The 18410-nt window shown below is 44.8% G+C and overlaps 2 protein-coding genes across 2 annotated transcripts; both read left to right on the plus strand.

Annotated features, from left to right (window-relative positions):
- The first annotated feature begins 1149 nt into the window (after nt 1-1149).
- Nucleotides 1150-3733, plus strand: LOC100025713 (mRNA export factor GLE1-like). Its single transcript, XM_056824201.1, has one exon. The coding sequence runs from the start codon at nt 1646-1648 to the stop codon at nt 3731-3733; it is 2088 nt and encodes a 695-aa protein (XP_056680179.1). The 5' UTR covers nt 1150-1645.
- A 12124-nt stretch (nt 3734-15857) lies between these two features.
- Nucleotides 15858-18102, plus strand: LOC130458445 (mRNA export factor GLE1-like). The gene has a single exon (XM_056824205.1). The coding sequence runs from the start codon at nt 16015-16017 to the stop codon at nt 18100-18102; it is 2088 nt and encodes a 695-aa protein (XP_056680183.1). The 5' UTR covers nt 15858-16014.
- Nucleotides 18103-18410: the final 308 nt, after the last annotated feature.

Here is an 18410-nt window from a genome sequence, read left to right on the forward strand (position 1 = left end):
GGTACTTCTCAAGGCTCCCTTATCAAACCTCCCCGAGTCTCACACTCGTTTTTTTTTTTCTGTGTGCTCTTTTTGGCACTATTCAGCTTACGAATTGCCTATGTATTTGCCTAATGTCCCTTTCTCTGGACAAATCAAGGTGCATATACGTATTTCCTACGTCAATAAGTCCGTCCATAACCTGGGAAAGGGTCTCCATCAAGTTCTTGTCGGGTTCTTTCAAAGTTTCACCATTTTTCAGGTCCTTCTGAGCACGCTCTCTTGGCCTATCAAAAATGCTTCTCTGGCCTGGTGAAGTTTTGTATAATCTGGTTCTTCAGTTGGCCAATAGTGTCCTTTCCTACCTCTCTTCTCTTCTGATTAGCCAGAGAGATGACGTGTTTATTTGGTTCTTTTTCCTCCTCTTTTTGTCAAAAATGTTTCTAAATCAATGTCCAACATCCACCCAAGTGGGGTCAAAAGTTCTGAATACGCCCTCCAATCCTCTTATCATTCATATTGGTTCTTCCTCAAACGATGGCAGATCGTCCTTGAATTGATCTAAATCTTCAAGGTTAAAAAGGTGTGTGGCATCTTACAGACACCAAGTTTCCATTGTCATTAAAAGTGGGTACTTCCCTTAATGGGAATGACCGATCCGAATCACGGGCTACTCCTGTTCCTGTTTCCAGGCTTCTTAATCCATTGTCAATGGGGTCGGTGGGAGAAAGAAAGGGGAGGGTTGGGGCCACTGAGAGGGAGGGTTTGGTGTTGTCCCATAGGCCCAGAAGGATCAGAGGTGGGAAGGGTATGGGAATGGAATTGGGCGGGGTGGGAAGGAGGGGCAGAGGAAGAAGGGTCATTAGCTGGGGGAAAGAATGCAAAGGGGTGAGGTGTGGAGGAATGAGTAGGGTGTGAACTTAAGTGTGAACTTAGGGTGGAGGGGCTAGGGTAGGATGCATGGGCAGGCCGTGTGAACTTAGATGTGAAGTCAGTGAAAGGCCTTGGCCAAAATGGCCCAAACTTGTGAATCCTCTGAGCAGAGTTCACACCTCCAGAATCCCAGACAGCCAGGAAGGTGTGAACCCTCTTGATGAGTAGCCACCCCTCCAGAAGGGGAGCACTGGTTCCCACTGAAGCCCTGCCCTCTAAAGCTGTGATTGGCCCCTGTGAAGAGGGGAGGGGACAAGAAAGCACCATAAAAAGCCAAGGATCCTGGGACTTGAGTCACTCTTGTGGAGCTACTCTCCTGACTGGAGAGAGAGGGAGCTGAGCTAGAGACTGAGGCTGGGAGCTCTGTTCCGACTTGGACTTTGACTCCTGGGCTACTTTTTAGTGGGGTGAGGGAAAGGCTGACTCCTCTCCTAGTTTCTGGAGAGAGCTCGCTTCCATCTTGGAGGAGTCCTCCTGATTAAATCTCTCACCCAGGAAGGCCAGTAGTGAGTAATCTCGGCCTGGATTGAGAGAGGAGAAATCACTTTTCTATCCCCTGTACATTTTCCTACTTTATTGTCTCCTCTCTCTTTGGTAAAGAAACTTCTGAGTTGAGATAGAATAGGCCACGGCGGCCGACTCGAGTGTCGGACTTGTGACCAGCCTTTCTTCTTGTGAGCTGCCGCCCGGCGCGGGCGTGGAAGCCGTGGTCGGGTCTGTGCGGGAAGCGGTGATGGCGTCAGAGGGCCGCTGCTGGGAGGCCCTGCAGGCCCCGAGGAGCTCCGACAGAGGACCCTTGTCCTACCACCGCGACTGGCCGTTGAGGGGCCAGGAGACTTTGGAAGAACGCATGTCCATTCCTGAGTGGTCGACTTCCTCTGGATGCGTGGCGGACCACATCTTGCCTCCCTCTCAGCAGAATCGACTTCCCTCTGAGGATTCATCGCTCTCTTCTGCTCCTGACCAAGTACTGTCTGTTCCTCAGACCCCTGCCAGACATGCAAAGGTCTCCTCGCCAGTTTCCCTTGCAGCTCCAAGTGGAACTCGGCGTCAGGAGGATGAACTCCATCAGGCAAAATCTGTGGTACTTCGCCCCTCGCGGGGAACGGAGGTGGAAGGATGCATTCGATTGTATGAGGAGGTACACAGGCTGAAGGGAACTAGAGGACTGAGGCAGAGGCAGGAAGAGCATGAGAGGAAGGCAAGGCTCCTCTCTGAGATGGCCTCAGAGCAGCTGAAGCGGTTTGATGAACGGACGTCACGGAAACAGCACAAGGAGTATCAGGACCTTCGGGAAGGGATGGAGAAAAGTTTCCGAGAAACACAGGGTCAGCAGGAGCAGCTCCAAGAGGAACATCGTCACAGAGCCCACATGCTCCACCCGAAGCTGCGTGAGGCTGAGCAGCAGCCATCGAGGCACACGGGGCAAGGACGGCTCAGGAAAGAAGAAGGCCAGGATCGCTGGCGGCGTCTCTATGCCCTCCAAGAGGAGGCACTGCAGCTCAACCAGCAGCTGGGTGCCAGTTATCGGCACAACGGCCTACCGAGACGGGATCTGTCTGCATTTGGAGGCAGGGGAGACCAGTTGTGTGCGCTTATTTCAGACATCATTCGGAGCGCCAGTGAGAGAGGTTTTCCTGCCCCAGAAGATGAAGCCACCGCAGAACGGGCCCTGCAGGAAATGCGGCACGTGCTTACTGGTTTACAGCAGGAGATGGCCAAGGCTACTGAGGAAAAGAGGAGGCCAGATGAAGAGGAGTGCGAGGACAAACAGGGGCAATTGGAGCAGCGGCCGAGAGCCGAGAAGGAGACCCCAGATCCTGGTCAGTGTCCCGGAGGGAAACAGAGAGAAGGCCTCCACGTCAAAGCAGGAGACGGTACCATGCAGTGGTACCAGCAGCTACAGGATGCTGCCAATCAATGTGTCTTGGCTTTTGATGCATTAACCAATAGCAAAGATCAGGAGGCCAAGAAGATCAAAATGGACCTGCAGAAAGCTGCCACTATTCCTGTGAGCCAGATCTCTACAATAGCAGGCTCACAGCTGAAGGAGATCTTTGACAAGATCAACAATCTGCTCTTGGGGAAAGCTGTCCCCTGCGGTGGTCGGTCTGTGTCAGTGACAAACCACCAACAAGGCCTGGACTTTGTCCACTACAAGCTGGCAGAGAAATTCGTGAAACAAGGAGAAGAAGAAGTGGCTTCTCATCACGAAGCAGCATTCCCCATTGCTGCTGTGGCATCCGGAATCTGGGAACTCCATCCCAGAGTGGGGGAACTCATCCTTGCTCATCTTCACAAAAAATGCCCTTACTCCGTGCCTTTCTACCCAGCCTTCCAGGAGGGCATGGCCTCGGAAGAATATCAGAAGCTCCTTGGCTACCAAGTCAAGGATTCCAAAGTAGAACAACAAGATAGCTTTCTGAAGAGGATGTCTGGCATGATTCGTCTCTACGCTGCTATCATTCAACTCCGCTGGCCTTATGCAGAGAGACAAGGGGCTCATCCTCATGGCTTAAACCATGGCTGGCGCTGGCTGGCACAGCTCCTGAACATGGAGCCTCTGGCAGATGTGACCGCCACTCTTCTCTTTGACTTCTTAGAGGTATGTGGGAATGCGCTCATGAAACAGTACCAGCTTCAGTTCTGGAAGATGATGCTACTCATAAAGGAAGAATATTTTCCCCGAATTGAAGCCATCACCAGTTCAGGACAGATGGGGTCTTTGATACGTCTCGAACGGTTCCTGGAGAACTGTCTGCAGCAAGGGGAGATCCCCGTCCCAAAGGGCTCCCTGCCACCTTCTTTCTGGCTTTCCTGATTGTGGCTTAGGTGCTGCTTCCTTTCTTGGAGGAAAAGGAATCCAAGAACAGAAGACAGCAGAATTCGAGGGGAAATGGGCTCAGGTTTTGAAATCTGAACATGGAGTTGGGTTTTTTGTTTTTTTTTTTAAATCTCATGGCCAGGCCCAGGTGGTTTTCACAGTTTGGACGTCTTCTCAAACTTCATCATGAATTACGGAAAGAAGTCTTCACCTCGCAGAAACAGGAGTCACCAAGACAATTGGCTTTCATGACCATGACAGGGAAAGGTACTGCACTTTGATTCTTCATGAAAGACATAGAGAACGGCTATTGGTCTGTAATTATGATGGTAACACTTCACATTGGTCATCATTTTACGGTTACAAAGTGCTTTCCCGTTATCTTGCTCCTTACCACAAACTCGTTCAGAGAGGTAGTGTAATTCCTACTCTTGTCCCTGATTGCCAGATGAGGACGCGGGCTCAGAAAGCTCGTGGCTTGCTCAGAGTTATGTAATGGGGAAATTTAAGGCTTCTGGGAGAAGGTTATAATATAATAATGGTTACAAATGTGGCTACAAGATTTATATAATATTTAACAATGGCCGCCAAGGAATTTACTTATGAAATTCCTAAAATGAAACACTCAAGTCAGAATGAGGTTTATGGAGGTTTAATCACACTGGGAGTGAGGAAAAGGTTAGGGAGAGAAGGAGAGAAGAGAAAAGGGAAAGAGGCTACTCAACCTCTGACCAAGGCAGAGGGAGTTTAGGCCTAAAGGCCCAGGTGGAAAGAACCAGTCCTTAACTCACGTGACCGATCTGAAGGAAAGCTGTCTGCGGGCGTCCTCTCTCTCCAAGCTCCTAACACCCCCCCCTCTAGCTCTCCCCACAGGAAGTTCCGCGAATCTCAGAGGCTGTTCCCTACCTCACTTCCTGTGTCTCACAAATCCAATGGTTGGCTCTAGCTTGGCTTAGGACAGCCCAGGTGGGCAGTTAGTTATTTCTGATTTGTCATTGACTAGCGCATGCCCGTGTAGTGTGGGTGTGCACAATTTTTGGGTGCTAGACCAAAATGGAGACTTTTAAAATTCACAATCCCCCCTGATGATGATTGGGAGACTAGTCTCCCCAATTGATCACTAAACATAAGCATACTGCACCCCAAAAATTTCTAACTATAAGTGTATACAAAAAATTTTTTCTACCCACTAAGAGGAAAATTATAATAGTTGTAAATATGGGAAATAGAGGAGAGAGAAAGACAGCAAACCAATGTTTTGCTGGGCGCATTGACAAAAGCCAATTAGGGGGCAGTCCCCTTTGGCATAAGAGTGTACATTCAAAAAAATGTTCAATCAACCACACCCCAAGGTTCATTCTGGATCTTCCTGTAGTGAAAAGGTTTAGATATCTTTCTGCAAACAGTTCATTCTCTGGATTCAGTTAGTTAGCAAGCTTCTTCTCTGGAGATTTCTCTCTCGAACAAAATTTAAATCTTGGAATTGATGAAATACAATCCCCCCTGAAGAAAGTGTTGAAAAAACACTGAGTCCAGCTGAGGATTCAAGTTTTAGTTGTGGGGGTGTGTGAGTTAATTCAAAAGAAAAACAAAACAATATCAAAATAAAATCAAAATCAAAAGAAGAAAAAGGGAAAAAATTAAGGGAAAAAATATAACCCTTTATATATGCATATTTACATTAAAGAATTCAAAATCAGTATCAAAATCAAAAAATCTATGTATACAAAATTTGAGAAAGCAAGAATAAAAAAAAAAATTTTTTTTTTTTTTTACAGGCCTCTGTATTAGGGTCCAGTTAAGTAATTTCTAATCCCACAAGTCTGTAGGACAGAATGCAGTATATTTTACTTCCCCATTTGCAGCCCAGGCTACAGGAAGTTGCCATACTATAGGAGAGAAAAAAGAGGACCAGATTTTTATTTTATATCTAGGGAAGTGTTATCCCCTTGTCTGATTTTTACCTTCGTTCTCAGGGATGGATGGAGCCAGGATGGTAGCCAACCTTAGGTACTTGTTTGTAGGTATTTTCACGAAGAGTGTGGATACAGGGAAGGCCTACATCTTAACGTCTGTCAAGTGTCGCAACCCCGAGTCTCACACTAGGTTCAAGTCCTTAGTATTGGCTTAGAAATGTATTAATCCTACCTGGATTGGTCTTTTGATTTTTAGACCTGTGAGCTCTTTTGGCATTATCCAGGTTATATCTGTGCTCCTTGTTTGATCTCGTTCCTAGAATCAGACACAAACACTAATCATAGTCCCACAACAATTATCAATAAATGGCAGGTTCCCATAGTCTAAAGCTGTTTGGGTGCGTATTAATAATAACAACAAGTATATATATTTAAACTAATATTGTAGAATAAAAATTAATATTGATCATATGTACCTAAAGTACATAGAAATGAGAAAAAGGGAAAAAAATAAAATAATGTAAAAATAATAATAATAATAAAATAAGGAAAAGAGAAAAAAAAAAGGAAAAAAGGAAAAAAATTAAATTTAGGAATTCAATGTGTCAAAAGCAGAATAAAACAGTTCCACTTGTCAATGTATAGTTATCTCCAATGCATGTATAGGATACAGTCAATCAGTCTCAACAGAAGATGCTCTCTTTACATGAGAACAGTGAATCCAAGAGTCCTTTTCTCCAACCTTTATAGATGTTGGAGTAGTTAACAATATTTGGAATGGTCCTTCCCAGGAAGGCTGGGTTGCTCCTGTACGCTGGAAGTTCTTTATATACACGTTGTCTCCTGGGTTCAGGTCGTGAAGTGAGAAGTCTAGTGGTCCAGCTTGTACTGCAGCTCCGGATTCATGTAGCTCACGTAGTTTGTGCTGTAACTCCTGTATATAGGAAGCAATAGTAATATCTCCCCCTAATAGCGATGTATAAGCCGGGGAGAAAGGCTTAGCCTGTATAGGCGGATGTCCAAAAAGCATCTCAAATGGTGAAATATGTAAGTCTCCTCTAGGCCTGCTTCTAAGATAAAATAGGGCCAAAGGGAGAATTTCAGGCCATTTTAAATGGGTCTCAGTGCATAATTTTCCAATCATAGTTTTAAGTTCTTTGTTCATCCTCTCAACTTGGCCTGAACTCTGGGGATGATATGGAACATGGAATTTGGGAGTTATCCCCAAGCAAGAATATATCTGGTTTAAGACAGAATCGGTAAAATGACTCCCTCTATCGGAGTCAATACGTGCTGGTAGGCCAAAACGAGGAATAATTTCTTTTAAAAGCACCTTAGCAACAAAAGCTGCTGTGGCTCGGGCTGTAGGAAATGCTTCCGGCCATCTGGTCAGTTGGTCTACTATGACCAAACAAAATTTATATTGTCCAGCCTTTGGCATCGTTATAAAATCTATCTGCAGGTGCTCAAAAGGTGTGTAAGCCAGAGGACGTCCACCAAAGGCTTTACCACGAAAGGCATGTTGGTTATATGCCTGGCAGGTAGGGCAGGATGAACACACTTTAGAGGCTATGGTAGTTATACCAGGGGCTATCCATACTCTCTTAACAGAGTCCACGATGCCCTGGGTACCAAAATGACCATTTTTATGAATAGATTGGCAAATTTGGTTATAGAAACTTCTAGGGAGCAGGGGTTTTCCTTCAGATGACACCCATACTCCATTAATTTGTTTTGCTTTAAATTTTTGTTTCCATTTTTCCACTTCCTTTTCATTATAGGAGAGTGATAAATTTAAATTATCAGTGGTTGTTAATGTTAAAATTAATCCAGGTCCTTCTATGGCTGCTAGTTTTGCAGCGGCATCTGCTCGGTCATTTCCTCTAGAGACAGGGTCTGAGCCTCCTGTATGGGCAGAGCAATGAACTACAGCTAGGGCTTTAGGCAGTTTGAGAGCAGAAAGAACTTCATTAATAATTTCTGCATTAGCTATGGATTTTCCAGCTGAGGTTAAAAATCCTCTCTGGAGCCATAGCATCCCGACTGAGTGACAAATGCCAAAAGCATATCTAGAATCCGTATAAATTGTTGCCTTTTTATCCTTGGCAATTATACAGGCATGTTTCAGAGCTATGAGCTCTGCTCCTTGAGCGCTAATGTTAGAAGGTAGTGAAGCTGACCATTCAGTGGCAAATTCTGAGACTACGGCAGCTCCAGTGTAACGTATGCCATCCCTCATAAAAGAGGAACCATCGGTAAATAAAATCAGATCTGCATTGTCTAAGGGAGTGTCCAAGAGATTATCTCGAGGCTTTTCTGCCATGGACACTAATGTTTCACAGTTATGTAGTGGTTCTCCTGAAGTAGGTAAATCTGGAAGCAAGGTGGCAGGGTTAAGAGTTGAACAGCGTTTCAAGGTAATATTTTCACTATTTAATAAGGTTATTTCATACCTTGTAATTCTCTGATCCGAGAATGCCTGTGTTCTATGTTTTACCAATAATGCTTCAATCTCATGTGGGCACATTATTGTTAATGGACATCCCAATACTAAATCAACGGTTTTTGTTACTAGTAAGGCTGTAGCAGCTACTCCTCTAAGGCATGGTGGTGCTCCTGCTGCTACTGGGTCTAGTTGGGCAGAATAATAGGCAATTGGGCGCTGAGAAGGTCCCAAAGTCTGAGTTAAAACGCCTGAGGCTACTCCTCTTCTCTCATGTACATATAAAGTAAATGGCTTGTTGTAATTTGGGATGCCTAGAGCAGGGGCAGATAAGATAGCCTTTTTTAGCTCTGATAGAGCTGACAGGTGTTCAGGCTCTAATTTGAGGGGTTCAGGGACTACATCCCTTGTTAGTGCTATAAGAGGTTTAGTAATTTCCCCATAACAAGGAATCCATTGTCTGCAAAACCCTGTTGCTCCCAGAATTGCTCTTAACTGTTTTTTAGTGGTAGGAGCACTCAATTTTTGAATATTCTCAATTCGCTTGGGAGAAATAGAGCGGGCACCAGCTGTCAGAATGAACCCCAAATATTCTACTTTGGGGAGACACCACTGAACTTTGTCCTTCGAGATCTTATGACCTCTTTTGTGCAATTCCAAAAGAAGGTGTTTGCTATCTTCTTGACATGTTTTTGCATCTGTTGAAGCCAAGAGTAGATCATCTACATATTTGATTAATTTGCTATTTTTAAATGTTATATTGTCTGTGTCTTGGCTCAAAATTTGCTCAAATAAGCTCGGACTTTCGACATAACCCTGTGGCAGCCGACACCAGGTATATTGTGAGCCCTTCCAGGTGAAAGCAAAAATATGTCTGGAGTTTTCATGTATTGGTATGGAAAAAAAGGCTGAACACAAGTCTACTACTGTAAAGTATGTAGCTGTGCTAGGAATAGATGAAATAATAGTATGTATGTTAGAAACTACGGAGTGTCTCTTTATAACGTGATTATTTACTGCCCTTAGATCCTGTATAAATCTATAGATGTGCTTGCCATCGGGCCCTTTTTTTGGTTTTTTAATTGGTAGGATGGGCGTGTTGTATTCAGATTTGCAAGGGATTATTATTCCCTGTTCTATTAATGAGTTAATAACTGGTGTAATACCCTCAATTGCCTCCTTTGAGAGGGGATACTGAGGGATAGAAGGAGGTGGGCTAGATTTAGTTTTTATCTGCACAGGAACAGCAGATTTAAGCAATCCTACATCAGAAGAAGATGTGGCCCAAAGAGACTCAGGTATATCTTTAGGTATTTCGAAAATGGAAGGCTCTTTTGCGTCCTGGTTTTCCGAGAGAAGTACAGGGAGTAATTTTAAAGATTCCTCTGGTACTTCTAATGATAATGAGCCATCTGGGGAGCAGGTTATTGTGGCTCTGAGTTTGCATAGAAGGTCCCTCCCCAGCAAATTTAAAGGGGAGTCAGGCATCAAAAGGAAAGAGTGTTGTACCTCTAGGGGTCCTACAGACACCATTCTAGGAGGAAGTCTTTTAACTCTTTGGGTTATTCCTGATACTCCCATTACATTCTCTGAGCCAATAGAATAACATTGTAAATCAGGTTTTCTCTTCAATACAGACCAGGAAGCTCCGGTGTCTAATAGACAATCATAATAGGTGTTACCCACCTTTAAGGTAACATGGGGTTCATTAGTATGGGGAGGGCAGTGGATAGGGACAACGGGTAGTAGGACATCAGGGTCCGGGAAATCAAAGGTTGTATCCTCTGATTCCTGTGCCCTAGCCCCCCCCGGGCACCATCATTGTGTTTGGGATATTCCTTGGGCACCCCCCTGAAGGGCACCTCTCTGAGAGTCATTAGTACCTCGAGTAATTTTTGGACGAGCGCCATTTCTCATATATTGTTGAGTATTATCATTAAAATTTTCTTCAATTTGAGCATTGTCATTAATTTCCCAATTCCTATTTCTATAATTCTGGTTTCTAAAGTTCTTATTTCTATATTCATTATAGTTATTATTTCTAAAACTATTATTAAACTGTGTATTCCTTCCAAACATCTTAAGAAAGGTTCTACATTCCATCATTTTGTGGCCCTTCTTCTCACAGAAGTGGCAAGTAATGGATTGATAATTGGATTTCTGGAGAGGGGCAATTGTCGTTGGTTCATTACCCTGCCCACTTTCTAATTTAGTTATCCTATCTATTAAATATCTCATTTTTTTCTTCATTTCCTCCATGTCATCATCATTTTCTTTCTCCTTTTCTTCGTTTCCCTTTAAAACATATATAGCTGTTTTTCGCAATTCTTCAAGGTCCATATCTGACCATCTTGGGCATTGTGTTTTGAAATAATTTTTAATTGCTTTGCAAGAATTGTTTACAAAGATTCTTCTAGCTTGTCTTATACTACTCTCTTTAGTTAAGTCCCAATCTAAGTATCTGTCCCCAAACTCGATAATTCTGTCCATAAATCTGGAGGGTGTTTCATTTTCCTTTTGCTTAATTTTTTCCAGTTCCATCCACTTATCTGTACTGTCCGCACATTCCTTCATGGACGTGAGGATGGCCTCTCTACAACGGTATAGTTGTAGATAATCCTCAGGATTGTTATAGTCCCATTCGGGATCCTGAGATGGCCAATGTGCTGCATTACGCCCCCTGGTTTTGTTGACATGAGCAATTATTTTATTTTTTTCACGTTCACTTAAAAAAGCCTGGAGTAAGCTCTCAACGTCCTTGTAAGACGGATTATACTGAAAAAATATGTCTCCCATCTTTTTTGTTACTAGAAAAGGATCTTGTTCATATGTGGGAATATTTCGTGTAAATTCATTTATTTCTTGGGGAGTAAACGGTATCCTATGTCTTAAAGTCACCACATCCCCATTTCGTCCTATTTCAGGTACTTCTCTTAGAGGAAACAGGCCTCTAGTTGGATTTTGCACCTGTGGGTCAGTTTGATAAGGACAGGTTTTTCTAGGGGGACAAGATCTCTCTTGCATTGGAATTTGGTTTTCTGTAGGAGAAGGAACATGAGAATCTGGGATTGCCGGGGAAGGGTTTTGGGGATTAAATTCAGACAAGATTTGCACTACACGAGAGAAGCAGTCTGTTAACTTGGCTATAGGAAAGGTATTTTCCATCTCTATTTCAGGGAAGGAAATTTCCTCATTCAAAGGTTCAGAAACAGGTCTATTTCTGGTAGAGTGGTTGTTTGTCAATTGATCCTGTAAGAAACTTTTTAGATCTTCTAATTGGGCTTGCATTTTATCCTCAATTTTTCCTATTTTATCTTCCATATTTCCCATTTTATCCTCAATATTTCCTATTTTATTCTCAATATTTCCTATTTTATCCTCAATTTTTTCTATTGTATCCTCAATTTTTTCTATTTTATCCTCAACATTTTCTATTTTATCCTCAATATTTTCTATTTTATCCTCATTTTGCTTTATTTCCTCCTCATTTTGTTTTATTTTCTCCTCATTTTGTTTTATTTTCTCCTCATTTTGTTTTATTTTATCCTCAATTTGTTTTATTTTTTCATCTCTAAATATAGTATTGAGGAGTACAAAAATGACAGTACCTATTAATATAAAAATTTGGAGGTATCCTTCATTCCTCAATGCCCCTACTTCTTCAGCTGCCTTATAATTGTCAAAGGATATAGTACTCATTTTTATATGTATATTTTGTAATTTCACAAAGCAAGTGGGGAGCAGGGCAAAGCAGCAAACTTTCCACAGGCTTTTTCTTTTTACAGTAGGTGGCTCTGAGTCTACAACCCTATACAGGCTAAGGGCCTATTGTATTGTAAATTCTCCTTCTTTACAAAGTGTATGTGGGTGGGTCCCAGCAATCTTCTTTGGCCCTCAGGCTAAAGCCGCTAGGACCATGTGCTATCTTCCTTGAGCAAAGCCCACTTAAATTTTTAAGACTAGAAAGGCCAGGAAACAGAAAAAAAAATGGTTTTTAAGTTAGCTCCCTAGCTGTATTCAGCTGATTTTTGCGGGCTAGGAGCTCCTAAGAGCTTCCTCTCCTGAGGTTCCTCGTTGTTGATCAGTTGATTAGCTAAGTCTGGCCTGCCTTATAATCTACTGAGCCACCTCCTTAAAGTAAAAGGAGACGGAAATGAGAGATAAAGAGGAGAAGGAAAAAAAAAATCCTGTTGACCCCAATTTAACTTAAGGGGTAAAGGGAAAAGAGAAAAAAAGTATTTTATACTCACCTGTTCTGGCAGCTGTGTCTTTAAGCCAAGGTATTTGGTAACAGGACTGAGGGAGTGAGCAATAAGTGGGTTGAAAAGGCAAGAAAATTCAGGAAATTTATTGAGGTTCTAGAAACCTTCCAAGCACTAAGGCAGGGCCAAGAGCCAGAGGGGGTAGCCGGGGTGGGATTTCTCCCAGGTGATAGTAAGGAGATCAGAAGACTGATAAGGTTCTTTTTCCCGTAGTGGTTAGCCAAAACTGTAATGGGGAAATTTAAGGCTTCTGGGAGAAGGTTATAATATAATAATGGTTACAAATGTGGCTACAAGATTTATATAATATTTAACAATGGCCGCCAAGGAATTTACTTATGAAATTCCTAAAATGAAACACTCAAGTCAGAATGAGGTTTATGGAGGTTTAATCACACTGGGAGTGAGGAAAAGGTTAGGGAGAGAAGGAGAGAAGAGAAAAGGGAAAGAGGCTACTCAACCTCTGACCAAGGCAGAGGGAGTTTAGGCCTAAAGGCCCAGGTGGAAAGAACCAGTCCTTAACTCACGTGACCGATCTGAAGGAAAGCTGTCTGCGGGCGTCCTCTCTCTCCAAGCTCCTAACACCCCCCCCTCTAGCTCTCCCCACAGGAAGTTCCGCGAATCTCAGAGGCTGTTCCCTACCTCACTTCCTGTGTCTCACAAATCCAATGGTTGGCTCTAGCTTGGCTTAGGACAGCCCAGGTGGGCAGTTAGTTATTTCTGATTTGTCATTGACTAGCGCATGCCCGTGTAGTGTGGGTGTGCACAATTTTTGGGTGCTAGACCAAAATGGAGACTTTTAAAATTCACAGTTACTTTGCTCTTCAGTGATGAAGTTACGATGTGAACGTAAGTCTTCTAACCCCAAGTTCGGTGCCCTTCCTGCCACAGCACCTGTCTCCCTTTTCCTCCCCTTTGTCTGTATTTGTCTAGCGGTTTGGACATTAGCTTCAGAGCACAGCGAGCTCTTCATATTTAGCCAAATCCCTTGAAAAGGAGCAAAGCTTTGGAGAATGCTTTTGGTAATGATCATTGGTAAAACCGTCATAAGTGTATTCCAGAGCCTATTATGTTTAGAATCATGTCTGGCTTCTGGTTGATTTGCTTCTCACAACTTTGTATTATATGTGGTTCAGAGAGAGTTTGTTCAATTAAAAAAAAATGCATGGTCCCTTCAGCAATGCATATATATCCCATCTAAAGATGCAGTTGAGTTGGATGAGCCAAATGGATGTTTAAAAGTGGCGGTATTGGGAGCTTTTGCAGAGTATTAATTTCCTTAGGGCTTGCTTTGCTTTAATTTGCCACATCGTGGCCAAATCCCATTTAATTTTTGCAGTTAATCTAAGATTCAGAGGTCAGTGCTCTCGGTATTCAATGTCGAGGGAGTTTTAAGGAGCCACAAGTTGAGCACACATAGATGTTATGAATCTGCAGAATAACCAGAAGACACTGGTCTCCTATGTCCTTCAGGGAAATCCAGATCTTGAATTGTTGGGAGATTTTAGATTTGTTGTGAAGAAAAGAACCCTTCTCCTTTAACCTCAGTAGGTACATCTATATGCCTTGATGATGTGTATAAGGTATATGTGTAATAGTATTTTTTTTTTAATACGAATATGATATGAAGTGATTCGTTCTCTGAATGATTGAATACACTTCTAAAACCATTAATAAAAGTTTTATTTCTAACTCGTGGTAGAGTGGATTCTTGTTTGGGTCTTCATGAGAGCAATCATTCCCTACGCCTTTGGCTATGTCTTTAGGGTCATAGCGTGGTGCCTATATGTAAGTGTGGTTGTTGCAGGTGGCCAGAGTTCTCCTTCTCTGACACTGGAGTCCATCCACTGTGGGGTACCTGAGTGCTTTTTCCCTGGCAGGGCAGCGATAAGACTAACTGATTGCTAATAAAGTATCTTAGTTGATAAGTACGAGGTCACTTAGTCATCTTTAGACATGTCCAGCGGACTTGGACATGACAGTTGATCTAGAATTAAAAGGTACTTCTCAAGGCTCCCTTATCAAACCTCCCCGAGTCTCACACTCGTTTTTTTTTTGTTTTTTTTTTTTTCTGTGTGCTCTTTTTGGCACTATTCAGCTTACGAATTGCCTATGTATTTGCCTAATGTCCCTTTCTCTGGACAAATCAAGGTGCATATACGTATTTCCTACGTCAATAAGTCCGTCCATAACCTGGGAAAGGGTCTCCATCAAGTTCTTGTCGGGTTCTTTCAAAGTTTCACCATTTTTCAGGTCCTTCTGAGCACGCTCTCTTGGCCTATCAAAAATGCTTCTCTGGCCTGGTGAAGTTTTGTATAATCTGGTTCTTCAGTTGGCCAATAGTGTCCTTTCCTACCTCTCTTCTCTTCTGATTAGCCAGAGAGATGACGTGTTTATTTGGTTTTTTTTCCTCCTCTTTTTGTCAAAAATGTTTCTAAATCAATGTTCAACATCCACCCAAGTGGGGTCAAAAGTTCTGAATACGCCCTCCAATCCTCTTATCATTCATATTGGTTCTTCCTCAAACGATGGCAGATCGTCCTTGAATTGATCTAAATCTTCAAGGTTAAAAAGGTGTGTGGCATCTTACAGACACCAAGTTTCCATTGTCATTAAAAGTGGGTACTTCCCTTAATGGGAATGACCGATCCGAATCACGGGCTACTCCTGTTCCTGTTTCCAGGCTTCTTAATCCATTGTCAATGGGGTCGGTGGGAGAAAGAAAGGGGAGGGTTGGGGCCACTGAGAGGGAGGGTTTGGTGTTGTCCCATAGGCCCAGAAGGATCAGAGGTGGGAAGGGTATGGGAATGGAATTGGGCGGGGTGGGAAGGAGGGACAGAGGAAGAAGGGTCATTAGCTGGGGGAAAGAATGCAAAGGGGTGAGGTGTGGAGGAATGAGTAGGGTGTGAACTTAAGTGTGAACTTAGGGTGGAGGGGCTAGGGTAGGATGCATGGGCAGGCCGTGTGAACTTAGATGTGAAGTCAGTGAAAGGCCTTGGCCAAAATGGCCCAAACTTGTGAATCCTCTGAGCAGAGTTCACACCTCCAGAATCCCAGACAGCCAGGAAGGTGTGAACCCTCTTGATGAGTAGCCACCCCTCCAGAAGGGGAGCACTGGTTCCCACTGAAGCCCTGCCCTCTAAAGCTGTGATTGGCCCCTGTGAAGAGGGGAGGGGACAAGAAAGCACCATAAAAAGCCAAGGATCCTGGGACTTGAGTCACTCTTGTGGAGCTACTCTCCTGACTGGAGAGAGAGGGAGCTGAGCTAGAGACTGAGGCTGGGAGCTCTGTTCCGACTTGGACTTTGACTCCTGGGCTACTTTTTAGTGGGGTGAGGGAAAGGCTGACTCCTCTCCTAGTTTCTGGAGAGAGCTCGCTTCCATCTTGGAGGAGTCCTCCTGATTAAATCTCTCACCCAGGAAGGCCAGTAGTGAGTAATCTCGGCCTGGATTGAGAGAGGAGAAATCACTTTTATATCCCCTGTACATTTTCCTACTTTATTGTCTCCTCTCTCTTTGGTAAAGAAACTTCTGAGTTGAGATAGAATAGGCCACGGCGGCCGACTCGAGTGTCGGACTTGTGACCAGCCTTTCTTCTTGTGAGCTGCCGCCCGGCGCGGGCGTGGAAGCCGTGGTCGGGTCTGTGCGGGAAGCGGTGATGGCGTCAGAGGGCCGCTGCTGGGAGGCCCTGCAGGCCCCGAGGAGCTCCGACAGAGGACCCTTGTCCTACCACCGCGACTGGCCGTTGAGGGGCCAGGAGACTTTGGAAGAACGCATGTCCATTCCTGAGTGGTCGACTTCCTCTGGATGCGTGGCGGACCACATCTTGCCTCCCTCTCAGCAGAATCGACTTCCCTCTGAGGATTCATCGCTCTCTTCTGCTCCTGACCAAGTACTGTCTGTTCCTCAGACCCCTGCCAGACATGCAAAGGTCTCCTCGCCAGTTTCCCTTGCAGCTCCAAGTGGAACTCGGCGTCAGGAGGATGAACTCCATCAGGCAAAATCTGTGGTACTTCGCCCCTCGCGGGGAACGGAGGTGGAAGGATGCATTCGATTGTATGAGGAGGTACACAGGCTGAAGGGAACTAGAGGACTGAGGCAGAGGCAGGAAGAGCATGAGAGGAAGGCAAGGCTCCTCTCTGAGATGGCCTCAGAGCAGCTGAAGCGGTTTGATGAACGGACGTCACGGAAACAGCACAAGGAGTATCAGGACCTTCGGGAAGGGATGGAGAAAAGTTTCCGAGAAACACAGGGTCAGCAGGAGCAGCTCCAAGAGGAACATCGTCACAGAGCCCACATGCTCCACCCGAAGCTGCGTGAGGCTGAGCAGCAGCCATCGAGGCACACGGGGCAAGGACGGCTCAGGAAAGAAGAAGGCCAGGATCGCTGGCGGCGTCTCTATGCCCTCCAAGAGGAGGCACTGCAGCTCAACCAGCAGCTGGGTGCCAGTTATCGGCACAACGGCCTACCGAGACGGGATCTGTCTGCATTTGGAGGCAGGGGAGACCAGTTGTGTGCGCTTATTTCAGACATCATTCGGAGCGCCAGTGAGAGAGGTTTTCCTGCCCCAGAAGATGAAGCCACCGCAGAACGGGCCCTGCAGGAAATGCGGCACGTGCTTACTGGTTTACAGCAGGAGATGGCCAAGGCTACTGAGGAAAAGAGGAGGCCAGATGAAGAGGAGTGCGAGGACAAACAGGGGCAATTGGAGCAGCGGCCGAGAGCCGAGAAGGAGACCCCAGATCCTGGTCAGTGTCCCGGAGGGAAACAGAGAGAAGGCCTCCACGTCAAAGCAGGAGACGGTACCATGCAGTGGTACCAGCAGCTACAGGATGCTGCCAATCAATGTGTCTTGGCTTTTGATGCATTAACCAATAGCAAAGATCAGGAGGCCAAGAAGATCAAAATGGACCTGCAGAAAGCTGCCACTATTCCTGTGAGCCAGATCTCTACAATAGCAGGCTCACAGCTGAAGGAGATCTTTGACAAGATCAACAATCTGCTCTTGGGGAAAGCTGTCCCCTGCGGTGGTCGGTCTGTGTCAGTGACAAACCACCAACAAGGCCTGGACTTTGTCCACTACAAGCTGGCAGAGAAATTCGTGAAACAAGGAGAAGAAGAAGTGGCTTCTCATCACGAAGCAGCATTCCCCATTGCTGCTGTGGCATCAGGAATCTGGGAACTCCATCCCAGAGTGGGGGAACTCATCCTTGCTCATCTTCACAAAAAATGCCCTTACTCCGTGCCTTTCTACCCAGCCTTCCAGGAGGGCATGGCCTCGGAAGAATATCAGAAGCTCCTTGGCTACCAAGTCAAGGATTCCAAAGTAGAACAACAAGATAGCTTTCTGAAGAGGATGTCTGGCATGATTCGTCTCTACGCTGCTATCATTCAACTCCGCTGGCCTTATGCAGAGAGACAAGGGGCTCATCCTCATGGCTTAAACCATGGCTGGCGCTGGCTGGCACAGCTCCTGAACATGGAGCCTCTGGCAGATGTGACCGCCACTCTTCTCTTTGACTTCTTAGAGGTATGTGGGAATGCGCTCATGAAACAGTACCAGCTTCAGTTCTGGAAGATGATGCTACTCATAAAGGAAGAATATTTTCCCCGAATTGAAGCCATCACCAGTTCAGGACAGATGGGGTCTTTGATACGTCTCGAACGGTTCCTGGAGAACTGTCTGCAGCAAGGGGAGATCCCCGTCCCAAAGGGCTCCCTGCCGCCTTCTTTCTGGCTTTCCTGATGGTGGCTTAGGTGCTGCTTCCTTTCTTGGAGGAAAAGGAATCCAAGAACAGAAGACAGCAGAATTCGAGGGGAAATGGGCTCAGGTTTTGAAATCTGAACATGGAGTTGGGTTTTTTGTTTTTTTTTTTTAAATCTCATGGCCAGGCCCAGGTGGTTTTCACAGTTTGGACGTCTTCTCAAACTTCATCATGAATTACGGAAAGAAGTCTTCACCTCGCAGAAACAGGAGTCACCAAGACAATTGGCTTTCACGACCATGACAGGGAAAGGAACTGCACTTTGATTCTTCATGAAAGACATAAAGAA

The sequence above is a fragment of the Monodelphis domestica genome, chromosome 3, assembly GCF_027887165.1.
Source record: "Monodelphis domestica isolate mMonDom1 chromosome 3, mMonDom1.pri, whole genome shotgun sequence".
Lineage (NCBI taxonomy): Eukaryota > Metazoa > Chordata > Mammalia > Didelphimorphia > Didelphidae > Monodelphis > Monodelphis domestica.